The sequence below is a fragment of the Terrapene carolina genome, unplaced genomic scaffold (assembly GCF_002925995.2).
Source record: "Terrapene carolina triunguis isolate 2854851 unplaced genomic scaffold, T_m_triunguis-2.0 Scaffold68, whole genome shotgun sequence".
NCBI classification, from domain to species: domain Eukaryota; kingdom Metazoa; phylum Chordata; order Testudines; family Emydidae; genus Terrapene; species Terrapene triunguis.
This window is the reverse complement of record NW_020664419.1, coordinates 77747603-77763209: the sequence shown is the minus strand read 5'-3', so window position 1 is coordinate 77763209 and position 15607 is coordinate 77747603. Positions and strand designations below refer to the sequence as shown.

Below are 15607 nucleotides of genomic sequence, written 5' to 3'. Positions count from 1 at the left end.
CTAATCATCCTCAAGCACCAGAAAAGCAATCTGATCTCTCTTCAGTGAAAAGTTAAAATATACCTGAATAAATAGCAGCTACAATAAAGGCTTCTCAATTTGGCACCTACTGAAAACACCACTTGAACAGCGTAACCCAGCTGAAAGTTTTCCAGCTCCTTGTCGCTGGTTCTCAAATCCACATTCCCTGTTGTTTTCACGGTTATGGTCTTAATGACCACACACTGTCCATAAATAACTGCCAAAGATAATCCCCAAGATGAGCTATCTAGACAGCGCAAATATGACAGATTTACTAGCTCTATAGATGGATTGCTTTTTTAAAAAGCAAACTGAGTATTAAGGACAATTCTGCATGCATATAAATGGTAGATGATAATGATGCATTGAAGACACCACAACACTGGAAACTGAACTTTTTTTAATGATTTTATGTAGTTTTCTTCACCCCAATGTTTAAAAAAACACTATCTTCTCCCCATGAAAAATCTTATTAGATCTTCATTAAGTGATACAAGTTCAGTGTTAGACAAGAGGACCACTTCCAGCTCTATGCCAGCACAAAAGGGAAGTGAAAGGTCAGCTACAACAGCTGAAAGCAGCCAAGCCACCACTTCACTGGTGCTGTGGACACACTGGGAGTCAGCAAATGGTCATGAATAGGGCAGCTTGGCAGAAGTGCCAACTTTGTCCATCCCCCAGGCCAGTGATTTTCAAACTTTTTTTCTGGCAACCCAACTGAAGAAAATTCTTAATGCCCGTGACCCAACAGAGCTGGAGATGAGGGGTTTGGGGTGTGGGAGAGGCTCAGGGCTAGGGCAGAGGGTCCGAATGCAGGGGTGAGGGCTGTGGGGTAGGGCAGGAAATGAGTGGTCCAGGGTGTGGTTGGGGGTCAGGGATCTGGGCTAGGGATGGAGGCTCTGGGGTGGGGTCAGGGAAGAGGAGTTTGGGGTGCAGGAAGGGGCTCAGGGCTGGGGCAGGGGCACGGGTTACCTCAGGTGACTCCTGTTCAGTGGCACTGCAGGGGTGCTAAGCTAGGCTGCCTGCCTGTCCTGGCACCGCGGACCACGCTGTACCCTGGAAGCGGCCAGCAGCAGGTCCGGCTCGTAGGTGGAGGCGTGCAAGCGGCTCTGTGTGGCTCTCACCCGCAGGTACAGACCCCCACCCCCAGCTCCCATTGGCTGGTTCCCAGCCAATGGGAGTGCGGAGCCAGTGCTCAGGGTAGGAGCAACGCGCAGAGTCCCGGGGCCCCCCTGCCTAGGAGCCGGACCTGCTGCTGGCCACTTCCGGGGCGCAGCACGGTGTCAGAAAAGGAACTAGCCTGCCTTAGCCGGGCAGCACCGCCAAAGGGACTTTTACCCACCGCAACCCAGTGCCTTCCATTCCGTGACCCAGTACTGGGTCACAACCCGCAGTTTGAAAACTACTGCCCTAAGTAGTCTCTACCTTTATACACTGAATGTTTTTGCTACATTTCTTACAAATTGAGCAAATTTAATCTGGAGGTACTGAAGCCAATATAGAAACCCATAACAACTTTGGTTTTTTAAAAAAAACCAATCATTGAGTAGAAATGTACTTCAAACTTGTCCAGTTTTGACTCTTCATATTCTACTGCCTTCCATTCCTAACTGGAATAGAGCTAAAAGCCTCCATTATCATCCCTGTCAGTACATTTATAAATTTCCAGAAAGGAAATAGTAGGTTAGTAATTTAATAATCTTTTAAAATATTACTACTGCTAGAGGCTATGCTGATTAATAAGCAACACGAGTTCTTAACACATTTTAAAATTCACATTTATGACTTACAAACCTAAAACTTTACAGAACAAAAGTTCACCATTTTACAATAATGTAAAATATTCAATAATCTAAGATTAAACTCCAAACCCAAAATAGTTACTACTTCACTATACACATACTGTACCTGGCTGCTACCATGACCAAAGGGAGTGCTGGATAAATTGGTAGTAACATTATGGAGAATAATTTCACCACTCATAGATCCAGAAGCAATGTAGCAATCATTCCAATTAAATGTTACACAAGTTACTTCATCTTTATGATCCTGAAAGAGAAAGAAACAAACTAAAACAGAGTGCTGAAGAATGTTCTAGCAGAAGACAAAACGTTTTTTCCATGCTATTATAGAAATACTTCAGCTTCAGGCTTTTGTTTTGCCTCTTCTGTAACAAAGATGACATTTTGCAAAATTATTTCAGGTTTAACTTGGGCATTCGAAAAGTATCACCCAAACAACTTGGATTTTCATGCTGATGTAACAAAAACTGGGAACCTTGATTTACCCGACACCTGATTATATTTTTCAGAAGGCTCTTTTATAAAACCCAACACGTTCTTCATTAGAGTATCAACAGTATGTTAATTATATAATGTAAAGACCTCTAGCACACATAAATATCAAAGTAAAATCTTTCAGGGACAACTGCCAGTTTAACAGAGTTATATTAAGAGCAGTCTACTTTTGCCAGATTTCCCCCTTCAGTAGCTTTACTGTTATTGAACATATTTGCTCAACAGCTCTCTCTTTGGTAGTGAAGGCATCATCGTGTCTTTGTACATTAAACTAAAATGTCCAGGTATATTCCCAGCCCAAAAAGTACACGTTTGAAACATGTATCCATTACCTGGAAAGAAAAACTTTTTACAATACTGCAGATATAAAAGCCTGAAAGTCAGGAAAAATCATAGTTAAGGTTCACAGCTATAGCGGTACATTTTTAAAGGGCTTGGTGGATGGATGACTGGCACTGATATGAGATTAGAGTTAAGGATGCAGCAGAACCTTAACTATGATTTAAAAATCAGGCAAAACTTTCCCTGATTTTAATTAAGAAAAGCCATGACAATCTTAATACCATGTGTCTGAATTTAATTTTATAGCTGATAATAAAAAGCTATTAATATTCCTAATATGAGGAACCTCCCCCCCTCCAGAATTTAAGATTACATCATAGATTGTGTCTTTTATTTTATCTTGGCTTCCCATTTGCAAGACCCAAGCCAAAGTTACTTCAAAAATTATGTTCACAGATTTAAGATACGTCTGCCTGGACAGACTTTATGATGCATGCAGACTATCCTGAAGACTCAAAGGTTTTCAAGAAAAGTGCGGACTTTAGACTCTACAGATATTATAAAGCCCTTAGCAAGTGACTTCAGCAGTCAGCCATACAGCCTTTTTCCTTGTCAACCTCCACTGCACCGAAGCTCTAGTTGCAAACAAAAGTACAGATAAATAAAACAAATTTGAAGTTGGTAGAATGAGGTTTTTTTGAGCAGTGGTTTTTATTTAATTCCACAAAATAAAAAAAATCATTTTCAAACATTCATAATGACAAAACATCTTAGTTGATTAACCTGACTTTCTTTTTTTTTTTTGAAAGTGGAAGGAAAAGGGAAAACAAGTTTGGTAAAAAAAAAAAAAAAAACAAACAAACAAGTTACATCCTTAATTATGGAGTTCGTACTACTGCAGCTCCATAAAATGTCATGGAAATAAATGAGACTAGCACAGGTCTTTTTTGCATTATGGCTTCACTGTAGGATTGAGAATCCAAAATGGACTGGTAAAGGGGGGGTGGGGGGAGGAGGGGAAAATGACCTCGCTGTAACACAAACTTTTTCTCATTAAGATGCCAAACCTGACAACACTTTCATACATGCTTAAAGTTAAGCACATATCGGAAGTTATGTATGTCCTTTTGTATTTGCAGGATCAAGGCTGTAATAAGGCAGGAATAATAGGAAGTGCAGTTCTTGAAATGATTTGTTTTAGGACTTGGCTATTTGCCAGTTTCTTCCAATATGAAAAACCCACTTAAAACATTTTGAAATTACAAAGTTTGTTATTCCGACCTTGATCTTGCAGAGAGACTTACACATGTGCTTAATTTTAGGCCCTATGAGTAGCGTCCCTGATTTCAACAGAGCTGCTTATGGAGCATGAAATTAAGCATGAGAGAGTCTTCGCAGGATCAGGGTGGTAAATTGTAGCTTGTTTGCTAGCAAGATGGTCAACAAAAGCTAGAAAATATGGGATCTACTTTTTTTTCCCCTTTTAACTATCAGAGCCAAAAGAAAAAATAGTTACCTTAAGGCATCGATGAAGTCTTCTAGACTTTAAATCCCAGATTTTAACAGTGTTATCAAGGCCTCCACTGACAATATGCATAGAACTGGAATTTAAGCTCACACATGTCTGTTTTGCCTGGTAAAGAAAATAGGCATAAGAAATGTTTATTATTGCAGACATTTTTATATATACATACACACACACACACACACACACACACTATATATCTATATCTATCTATATCTATATATCTATATCTATCATGTAAATACTCAAGAGCTTAATCTTTACCAATACAAGCAAGCAGTCCCACTGACTTCAATGAAACTACTGGTGCACCCAATGATTACTTATATATTATATGTGATTACTTTTACTTATGTATGTTAATTAACAAATATTAAACTTATCATATGGCCTCAAACCTCTCACTTCACCTTTTCCCCCTTCCCATTTATGTTGCCACCACCTCGGTTTCCTTTATTTTAATATGCATTTTCCCTATGCAGTAGAGCTCCCAGAAGTGATGCCATACCCCTCTAGTCTCACACAATAGCTACTGTGCACAAATGGGGTAAGACTTTCAAAAACAAATTCCTTTAAAAGACACTGCAAAGCTGTCTAGGTCTCCAAGTTCATATTCTTTAAACATTACAGAGAATATTATAGTAGCAAGCCTTCCAATTCCACAAAGTGCTTCTTTTTTAAAATAATCACTGCAGCACTGAATTGGGGCGGGGAGGGGGGAGCCACTCTTAATGACACACCTACACTGAAGACAGAAATGTATTATTATTATTAAAGATTCACTTTGAAGTTCTTGGGTCTGGGAACACTAAGAAGAGTCCATTTATTTTCCATCAGACTCATTCTAATCTACAGCTATGCTGTATTTGGATGTCTAAAAAACAGACATTTTCACTGTTATTTCACCAGTATTCCCCCAAATAAGTAATAGCCCAGCCTTTATACACTTCTGTACCATTATTTTAGTTTCCATCAGGATTTAGTAAGGTTTTTGATGCTGTCTTGTATGACCATCTCATAAACAAACTAGGAAAACATAATCTAGATCGGGGCAGGCAAACTTTTTGGCCTGAGGGCCACATCGGGTTTCTGAAATTGTATGGGGGGCCGGTTAGGAAAGGCTGTACCTCCCTAAACAGCCAGGCATGGCCCAACCCCCCCCCCCCTTCTTGCCTCCTGACGGCCTCCCCGGGACTCCTGCCCCATCCACCCCTCCCCCCGCTCTCTGTCCCCAGCCCCTGGACGCCCTGCCCCATCCAACCACCCCTTCTCCCTGACCGCCCCCAGACACCCCACCCCTAACTGCCCCCTGCAAACCCATCCAACCCCTCCTCTCCTCCCTGACTCCTCTCCCCCCCCCCCGCCCCAAGATCCCTGCTCCCATTCAACCTCCCTGTTCCCCGCCCTCCGACCGCCCCAACCCCTATCCACACCCCCGGCCTCTGACCATCCCCCGAACTCCCCTGTCCTCTATCCAACCCCCTCCTCCCCTGTTCCCTGCCCGCATACCGCGCTGCCTGGAGCACTGGTGGCTAGCGGCGTGGCTGCACCAGGACAGGCAGCCGCGCTGTGCAGCACACAGCACCGGGTCAGGCCCCAGCTCTGCAGCGGTGCTGCCTGAGGAGCTCGCTGCTCCGCTGCCCAGAGCATTGCGCTGGTGGCAGGGCGCACTGAGGCTGCGGGGGAGGGGGAGCAGTGGGGGAGGGGCTGGGGGCTAGCCTCCTGGGTCAGGAGCTGGACAGGACAGTCCTGCGGGCTGTAGTTTGCCTCTGATCTAGATGGAGCTACTATAAGGTGAGTGAATAACTGGGTGAAAAACCATTCCCAGAGAGTAGTTATCAGTGGTTCACAGTCAAGCTGGAAAGGCATATTGAGTGGGGTCCCGCAGTGATCAGTGATTCATCAAGGATTTAGATAATAGCCTAGAGAGTACACTTATAAAGTTTGTGGACAATACCAAGCTGGGAGGTGTTGCAAGTGCTTTGGAGGATAGGATTAAAATTCAAAATGATCTGGACAAACTGGAGAAATAGTCCGAAGTAAACAGGATGAAATTCAATAAGGACAAATGCAAAGTACTCCACTTAGGAAGGAACAATCAGTTGCACACATACAAAATGGGAAATGACTTCCTAGGAAGGAGTACTGCAGAAAGGGATGTGGAGGTCATAGTGGATCACAAGCTAAAAATGAGTCAACAGTATAACACTGTCGCAAAAAAAGCAAACATCCTTCTGAGATGTATTAGCAGGAGTGTTGTAATCAAGATACCAGAAGTAATTCTTCTGCTCTACTCCATACTGGTAAGGCCTCAACTGGAATACTGTGTCCAATTCTGGGTGCAACATTTCAGGAAAGATGTGGACAAATTGGAGAAAGTCCAAAGGAGATCAACAAAAATGATTAAAGGTCTAGAAAACACAACCAATGAGGAAAGGTTGAAAAAATTGGATGTGTTTAATCTGGAGAAGAGAAAACTGAGGGGGGAATACGATAACAGTTTTCAAGTAAACGGTTGTTACAAGGATGAAGGGGAAAAAAATTTCTCTTTAACCTGTGAGGATAGCAATTGGCTTCATCTGCAGCAAGGGCAGTTTAAGTTGGACATTAACTACCTGGATGGGAAGTTTTTCCTAAACACTGGAATAAATTTCCTAGGGTAATTGTGGAATCTTCATCATTGGAGGTTTTGAAGAACACTTGTCAGGGATTGTCTAGAGAATAATACTTAGTCCTGCCTCGATTGCAGGGGACTGGACGAGAAGACCTCTCGAGGTCCCTTCCAGTCCTATGATTACAAAAGCAACAGTAGTGCAGAACCCGATTATAACAAGTTAGCACTCCAACACAGTTTACTCAAGCAGCCATGTCAGAGTATTACTCTATAAGTGGGTCTCTCTCTCCAGCATAGTAAGTTTTATAATGTATATGGGATGGGACCTAACCCTTGTTACAAAAATAGAGTGATTTAATACACACACACACACACACACACACACTCTCTTAAAACAGCCTATAGTCATGACAACCCAGCAAAAAATTAAGCCTCATTTTCTGCTCCTGCAACTAGGTAGCAGTTACTGACCTAATGTAACCCAACGATACATTGTGTTGTCCCACTGAACTCAAGTTAATAAACTGGTAACAAGCTAAATACTATATATGTTGCTCAATTTTCTGATACTTGGCATTGTGTGTCATAACCTTAACAGTACTTAATTATAAGAGGTATCTAAATAAAGTTGTAAAAAGTGAGCAGAGCAGACATAATGCAAATACGAGACAGAAAAAACAAAGCCACAAGTTATACTTACCCCTTCAGCTAGTTCAAAAAGTGGAACAGGTTTACCCTTACAGCTTGAAACAACTATTTTATCACCAATTGTAGATGCAGTGACCAGAAAATTATCTGAATTGGGAGTTAAGGACCATAGAATATAGATCATGAAACTTAGTATAGCTGCTGGCAAGCAAGTGTAGGTACTACCCATTATTGTACCTGTTCAACAGATTGGCTTAAAGTACTATACCTTGAAATGACATAGCTGCTTTGAAACATTGCTCTTTGAGGGGAGGGGGGAAATAAAATGATATGCTCTTGATTCTCTTTTATGGAATTTCATTAAGCAGCTGTTATGTAAATAGTTTGCCTTTTCTTGAAGTAGATTCTCCTATATGATGCCACTGCCCCCAACCCTAACAAAAAAATAAAGGCAAATTTCGGGGGGGAGGGAGAGAAAGGTATTTGGATTATTTTTGTTGGTTAAATCTCCACCCTGCTAGGCTGCCAACCCTGACAATATTTCTCTCCCATCTATCCCCACAACATTTTCCCCCTCACTTCTTTTAGGCTCCATCACAACTCTAGCTACCATTAAACAAAATTCCAAGCAATGTTTGTTACTGTTAGTAAGCCTAGAAATCTAGAGAAAACCCCTGTTCATGACAATCACTAATCCAATTCAGTGTGCTGTTCCTAGAATATAGCACAGGTTACTGTGGTTTAGTTTCCAGCGGTCTCCTTCTGGACAGGGAAACCATGCAATACTTCTAATAAAAAATTATTTTGTGTTTAGAATTATGAAAATGAGTATTTTAGGTATCTGTTGCATACACAATAAGCAGAATCAGATTACAGTACAAGTACTGTGAAACGGAGATCATTATCCCACAGTTAATTTTAATATGAAATAAGCTTTACCTAAACCTTTTGAACGAAGAGAAAACTCAAAATAGAGCCCTTTTTTGGGCTTAACTAACACCAGAGTACATTAGCAACTGTTGCAGTTATCATGACCACAATGCCAATAAGTCTTTTGTCACCCAAAGTAGCTTATTAAGGACAAAAGATAGTCTGGAGCAAATAACAAAGATGCAAAGTTTATCTTCACTAGCTGTAGCATAACAAAACTCTTTTTAACAGCTCAGGCATACAAAATAGTAAAAACAGCCTTTGACATAAAACAGATATATAAGATGGCATTCACCACTATGCTCTTCTCTCATAGAGCATTTGCAGAGAAGATGATAGATGAGTAGCGGGATAAAATACACAGGATCAAGGTGGGTGGAAATGGGAGAAGTGTAGCATCTTGTCCCCTCCACCCTACCCCAAGGAGTGCAGAGTGCCCCACTCCCCAAACTTGAAATAACCAGAGTAACTATCCCCCCTGAGACACGTGTCCCGCTTATAGCCATCTCCAGGGCAGTGAATATGAGCATTAGTAACTGAACTAAACAAATACAAAGCTAGTTAGCTGGATTTGTAACCCAAGAAAATTAAACCTCTCCTCTTAAAACGGTGAAGCAGCCCTCTGCCATCTGAAAAAGTGCACACATATGGCATTGGGGATGGGGGAAAAGTAATTCCCTAGTTCTGACACTGAGTTAACTCAACTTAAACTTGCACACAGAAGTATGATTTTTGCCATGTATTATTGTTACAAACACCACCTTAGATTAAGGAACAACTTAAATATTTTTTCCAGTTTGCATTGTGTATGTGATAGCACTTGCAGACAGGCAGTTCCAAGATTTCCCACACAATTTCCCTTTTTGCTTATATCTACCTTTCACACAGAAACAAAGGACAAAAATATTATTTTTTAAAAATTAGGAAAACCTGGTTGTAAAATCCTACAAAGATTGGCAGAGGGATTCAGAGGCAGGTGTAGTAACTAAAATACTATAGTTTTGTTTTAAACGGTCTAGAATTCAAGTTGACTATATCCCTTCAGAGCTCTGGGTTAGTATTTGCACTATATTAGTCAGTCTTTTCCTCAATCTACACTACTAAAATCCTCATCCACACCTTCATTACTGTAACCTTTGCCTCATCTCTCTCACACACAATTCAAACCTCAGGGGTTCGGAACCCAAAAGAGCCACAGTAGTGTGAATTCATGGTTTCATTTACTATAGTACTATATATTCATATTTAAACAGTATGACAGGGAAAATTTTTTTTATTAAATGTGTATACATTATTCTCACAGCAAAATGACTGACCAAGTATTATTTTATCAACTACAAATGGTTAATATAATAAAAGCATCCTGATTGGTTAATAATTAAAATCACACTGTGTTTTAATATCATGTGCTGCAAAGAGCCACAGGACACACATTAAAAAGCCACTTGTGGCTCGCAGGCCTCAGTCCGAGTATCACTGATTTAAAAAGCTTAGTCTCCCATGTAATCTCATATTTTATTCCTCAACTCTAAATATTTTCTGCATCAGTGTACAAAACCTTTGCCTAAAACTAAAAAAGCAGTTCTTCAAATCAAGACTAAATGAAAACTGATATTTACATATACTTTAATCCAGAAGTTCAATAGTTTTGCAGAAATGCACAGACACAGTACCAAACTGACACAGTAAAGGATATTATTATTGCCCCAACATAGTGAGTTGACTGAATGCGAAGTATGTGGGTTGAACTGCTCCACCACTGTTATAGATGAGGAGTCCCATATTTTAATATCATCTCCTGATGAAGCAAAACGGATGCTTTCCTGCATGGCTGCACCTATAAGCCTAAAAAAAAGGGGGTGGGGGGGGAGAAGTCAGCTCCAGTTCACTTTGTAAATTAAAGGGAAGGATTCCATCCACAGTTACATACAAGATTTCCTTGATAAAATGACAAATTAAAGCATCACCTGACATTATACAAACAGTCAAAAAGACGGAATTTGTAGCCTGTGATGTTAAATCTGACTGGCCGATAACTCTCAACTGTTCAGGTTGAAGCACTACAGATGGTAAATTGCTGCCCTCCCCTCTCCCCGGCTGCCATCCCCATTCCCACCCACCCTCTTTTAAATGCTTAATTCTTTGAGTTCATAACAGCTTCATTCTGAACCATCAGTATTTTCAGAGACCTGTTTTGAGAAACAGCAGATGGAGCTATTCAGGCTAAAATAAATGAATTGTTCCAGCAAGGATTGGAAGTTTGAACTGTAAGCACTCCAGTGCCTCCCCCATCCCAGATCATATAAAGAGATGGGGGGGAAACTTAATCTGTGGTTTTAATGACACAGATCATTCAAAAGAATTTGAAGTTTCTAATTTACTGTCACTACCAATGCTGTTCGGTTTTGTACTACATTCAACTTCCACAATAAAAACAGACTACTTGGTTTCACTTTTGTTTATAAAAAGTTTCCTTTTCAGCAACTTATGCAATAGCATTTTCTTTTTTGATTTTTTATAGAAACATTTCCATATGATCTTTGGTTGTTGTGCCTAAACAAACGGATACTTTAACTTGATTCAAATTATTTTAAGAAAACCCACACATGCAAAATATGGAAAAAAAAAAAAGTTAGACATAAGACTCAAGGCCCATGACACTTGTATTCATTTAAGAGTGCATGGCACAACAAACTGGCAACAGACGTACTCTGCCTACTTAAAATTTTCCCTGTAGTTTTAACTGAATTTCATACCCTTTTCCCCTGATTAGCCTAAACTTGTACATGTGTAATGAAGTGTTGCTGTGTATTGTTTAACAGCTGCTGGATTTCACCCAATGGGGGCTGTGCTTCATCATAAGAGACGGAGAGTCGTGGTTTTTTTAATACCGGAAATTGTGTATATCTGTTAAACATGCAAACTGCTATTTGGTCTTTCTAGATGGAAGATGCTATAAAAGCAAGTTATTATTCCTGTTAGTCAACAGAGATCTCAACGCTTTTTGTTGTAAATGGAACAATACTTCCACAATTTGATAACTAGCATGCGCTTTCCTTCAGTTATCCCTGCCACAGCAATATTCCCTTGAGTTTTACTGATTAGATCAAGTTCCTCTTCTAATTTCTACTAGAGATGGGCCCACCTGGAACACCAGAACCAAACTCTCACAATCTGAGGGTATGTCATGCTAAAGCGCCACAGCTAGGCTGCTGCAGCTGTAGCACCATAGTGGTGTAGACGCTTCCTACATCCCTGGGAAGTATTTCTCCCTCAGCACAGCAGTAGCTAGGTCCATGGAAGAAATCTTCCATTAACCTAGCTGAGTCTATCTACATCAGGGGTTAGGTCTGACAATTGTCACAGCCTCAGCGATGTAAGTAGGTTGATATAATGTTTAGCTGTAGATCAGGCCTAAATCTCAACCCAGTTGGCTCAGGTCTTTCACCGGCTTTACACAAAGTTAAGCCGGGTTAATGCTGAACGGGGCCAGTTTTCAAAGTCTGCAAACTCCACCGGCCGTGACATTTCAGCGATGCCCCCTGCGTGCAAGTCTCGGCCCCCCACCCCGCCCCGCCGGGCCTGGGGCTGGGGCTGGTTTCGAGCACGCCCCGGGCGAGGTCACCCGGACCATGCCGCGCGCCGCTCTGGGACGAGGACGAGGACGGGGGCGGGGAGGGGATTTTCAGGGTTAAAGTAGGCTGCAGCCTCCACCCGCCCCGGCTGCTCCCCCCCGGCTCCCCATGGGGCGGCCCCGGGGCTACCAGGAACTTCGTTCGTGCTCCCCCGCCCCCCGGGGCTGTCACCTGCCGGCGAACCGATGGACGGTGCGGACCGCAGAGGGGACTGACCGGGGGACGCGCCGCCCGGCTCAGCGGGAGGGAGCCGCTGCCCAGGTAACAGGCACCTGGCCCGACAGCGCTCAGACCCCGCCCCGCGGCCCTTTCCGATTGGCTGGGGCACCCCGGCTCAGAGTCCTCTACAGGGTCCGACTCATGGTTCCAGCCAATGAGCGTTACTAGCGGCAGCGGGCCCCGCGAAACACTTACCGGCGGGCGCCCGCCCACCCTTTCTCCCCAGGCGCGGGGCGGCGACAGCGGAGTTTCCGCGCCTCTTGCAACTTAACAGCCCGTCCCAACAGCCACCGCGAGCCCCCTCACCCCGCCGACTCCGTGTACGGCGGCCCAGAGAGGGCAAAAGGAGTAGAGCGCGTTCGCCTTCTCTTACCGCTCTGGCAGCGGGGCGGCGCCTGGCGGGATGCGGTTGTGTCTGGGCTGTACTGTGGCGTAGTGAACTGCTCCGCGTAGTAGTGTGCTACCGGTAGCGGTTATTGATACGTATAGATTGTAAGAAACTGCTATGGTAGTAAACTGCTACCGGCTGTAGCAAATGCCTACAGGTAGCAGTTTCTTGCACTACACAGCTTTTGTAAAAAGATGCTACTTGATGTTTACATACTTGAAAACTGTTATCATGCTTCAATCTTCCCTCATACTCAGAGGTCATGTTTTCTAGACCTTACATTTTTTTTTCTCTTCTCTGGACTTTCTCCAGTTTGTCCACATCTTTCCTGAAATGTGGTGCCCAGAACTGGACACAATACTCCAGTTGAGGCCTATTCAGCGCAGAGTAGAGTGGACATCCCAGAGTGATGGTCTGTTTTTTTGCAACAGCGTTACACTGTTCACTCATATTCAGCTTGTGGCCCACTAGCACCCCTAGATCCCTTTCCACAGTACTCCTTCCTAGGTTATCATTCACAAACTTTATAAGTGTACTCTCTATGCCATTATCTTAATCATCGATTAAGATTTTGAATAGAAACATAGCCAGAACTGATCCCTGGAGAACCCCACTCGTTATTCCCTTGCAGCCTGTGAATCACTGATAACTACTGTCGGAACTGTTTTCCAACTAGTTTTGCACCCATCTTATTTTAGCTCCATCTAGGTTGCATTTCCATTGTTTGTTTATGAGAAAGTCATAGGAGACAGTATCAAAAGCCTTACTAAAGGCAAGATAGACCATGTTGACCACTTCCCCCCCATCCACAAGGCTTGTTACACTGTTAAAGAAAGCTCTCAGGTTGGTTTTACATGTGAGGCTGCTTGAATTAGCTACACCAGATGGCCTTTTTTAACAAAGTAGGACCTGTTGCTGCTGGAGGTAGCACAGTCCTACAGATAGCATTTTCACACACACAAATGTGTAAGAAACTGCAAACTGTAGGGATGTGCTACCTGTAACACTGCAATCTGATGAAGCTAATTCCTACGGGTAACAGTTTCTCACACCAGAGGTAAGTGAGACTGCTATCTATAGCAATTTGCAACCTGTAGATTCCTGGGGTAATCGTTATGTATTTGTGCATTCCTTCAATAAGCCACTAACATTGTCTGGCCTCATTCAATAGAGCACATTTGAAATACAGAGACATGGTCAATATTTCTAGCCTCAGATACAAACGTTACATGCATACAGATTGGATAAATACAGTCAATAGGTCTTAAGTTTTGCAATGATACCCCACATCAACCATCTTGCATAAAGTACATATTAGCTATTTCATATCCATATCATAAGCATATTTTCATAAAGAATATAGAGTATAATGTCACAACCCACATGTATGTTTGCTGATCTGCAAATAGTAAAGGAGCATGCACCTTTGGGTTGAAACGCTCATGACAATAGGGCAGAGCCATGCAAGCTCCATAATTCTGTGTGAGATGGCAGACAGTGAGTAGGGCCAGGCAGGTTTGTGGGTTTAGAAAAAAAAAAGGTGTAAACATTATATATACGTTTATGTATGGGATACATATAAAATTAGTGGATGGTTAACAATGCATTATAGGAAGTTGGATCCCATGGCCACAACCACCCCTGTCTGACCTGTTTGGTACCCAGCATACACTGCCAAACCAAAACTTTCCAAAATACAGTGGGTGGATAGTGGGATATCTATTCATGGTGCACCTCACTTTGAATCTGTACAAGTGCTTCTGGTGAGTACCCTGACTGCTGAGACAAGGAGTCCAGAAGGCATGCACACAAGTGACATAGTAACCGTAGTGACTCTATGCTGACATAACTTGAGTTAACCCACACTTAAAGTGTAGATATGGCCTTAAGTGTATGAAATGTTTGGGAGAGGTAACAGGAACAGTATGAGGGTAGACTAAGATTCATTCAGGTGTTTAGGCTCAAGGCATTGGAACTGGCCTTACTGTACCCTACAGGCTCAGGAACAAAGAGGCACATAAAAAAATCATTTATTTATTAAAATTTCTTGACTCAAGGGTGTATAACTCATGATTTTAGAATTCTCGTGGTTGTAAAAGTATCTTGGGGTTGTAGATGTGTGCTCATTATATTTTGAAAGGCAAAACTATGAATGGGTTGAAAAAAGAATTAGATCAGTCCCTCAGGATAAGTACATTGGCTATTAGCCAAGATAATCAGGGATGCAGGCCCATGCTCTGCATGTCCCTAAACGGTCCTTTGACTGCCAGATGCTGAGAGTGGACAATGGGATGGTTCACTGAGTCATTGCCTGGTCTGATCATTCCCTTAACAGTGGTTTCCCCAGGAATTGAGATTAGGGGGGGTGTTTGAATTTACAGGGTGTGTGTGTCAGGGTCAATGAGGGATGAGACTGTGAGGGTGAAGATGGGCTGTATGGCACCATAGTAAAAACTGAAAAATGTTTCATGACCATTTTATTAGATTTAACTCATGTTTTAAAATCATCACACAAATTAAAGTTGGCTACTCAAGCCTTCTATGAAGCACTACATTTACATCCTTCTTGGTTTTTTGTTATAATTTTGCACAACTCTGTTAATGAACTTCTTGAATGCAATGCGTTCCTCTTTGGTGGCTTCTCATATATCCGGTACTTCCATTCCTTCAATTGATATGCTCATTAGCTCATTCACATGATCAGGCAGAAGGCGACTTCTTTCAGAACACAAAATTCTATTCAATGATGAAAAAGAATGCTCAACTGTAGCTGTTGTGACTGGAAGTAACAAGAGATGAATTCCTACTTCTTTCATCCCAGGAAAGATAACACAAAGATCGGGTCGAGCCACTAGTGATGATAAAAAAGAAGTTGAAGTCAAATCGTCATTCATTCATCGTATGATATTCCACTCTGTGTTCAAATTCTCTATTCTGTCCTGATCACATGGCAGCCCCATTGCTGGTAGTGCCTCCTCACTCCACTCAACTGTTGGTGTTTTATAGGACAGGCATCTGGAAAAGCTACGTAGAGGTTGAGTAGAATCT

General features: G+C 42.2%; 1 protein-coding gene across 2 annotated transcripts in view; it reads right to left on the bottom strand.

The window, feature by feature from the left end:
* NEDD1 (NEDD1 gamma-tubulin ring complex targeting factor) overlaps nt 1-12438 on the bottom strand; it is a 58064-nt gene extending 45626 nt beyond the window's left edge. For both annotated transcript variants that reach the window (XM_026648855.1, XM_026648853.2), the window contains exons 1-5: nt 12367-12438; nt 10014-10162; nt 7440-7534; nt 4117-4233; nt 1930-2070 (exon numbers count right to left, since the gene is read on the bottom strand). In XM_026648855.1, coding sequence (XP_026504640.1) covers nt 1930-2070; nt 4117-4233; nt 7440-7534; nt 10014-10146 — 486 coding nt within the window. In that variant the 5' untranslated portion in view covers nt 10147-10162; nt 12367-12438. The remainder of the gene's footprint in view (nt 1-1929; nt 2071-4116; nt 4234-7439; nt 7535-10013; nt 10163-12366) is intronic.
* Between the last annotated feature and the right edge of the window lie 3169 nt (nt 12439-15607).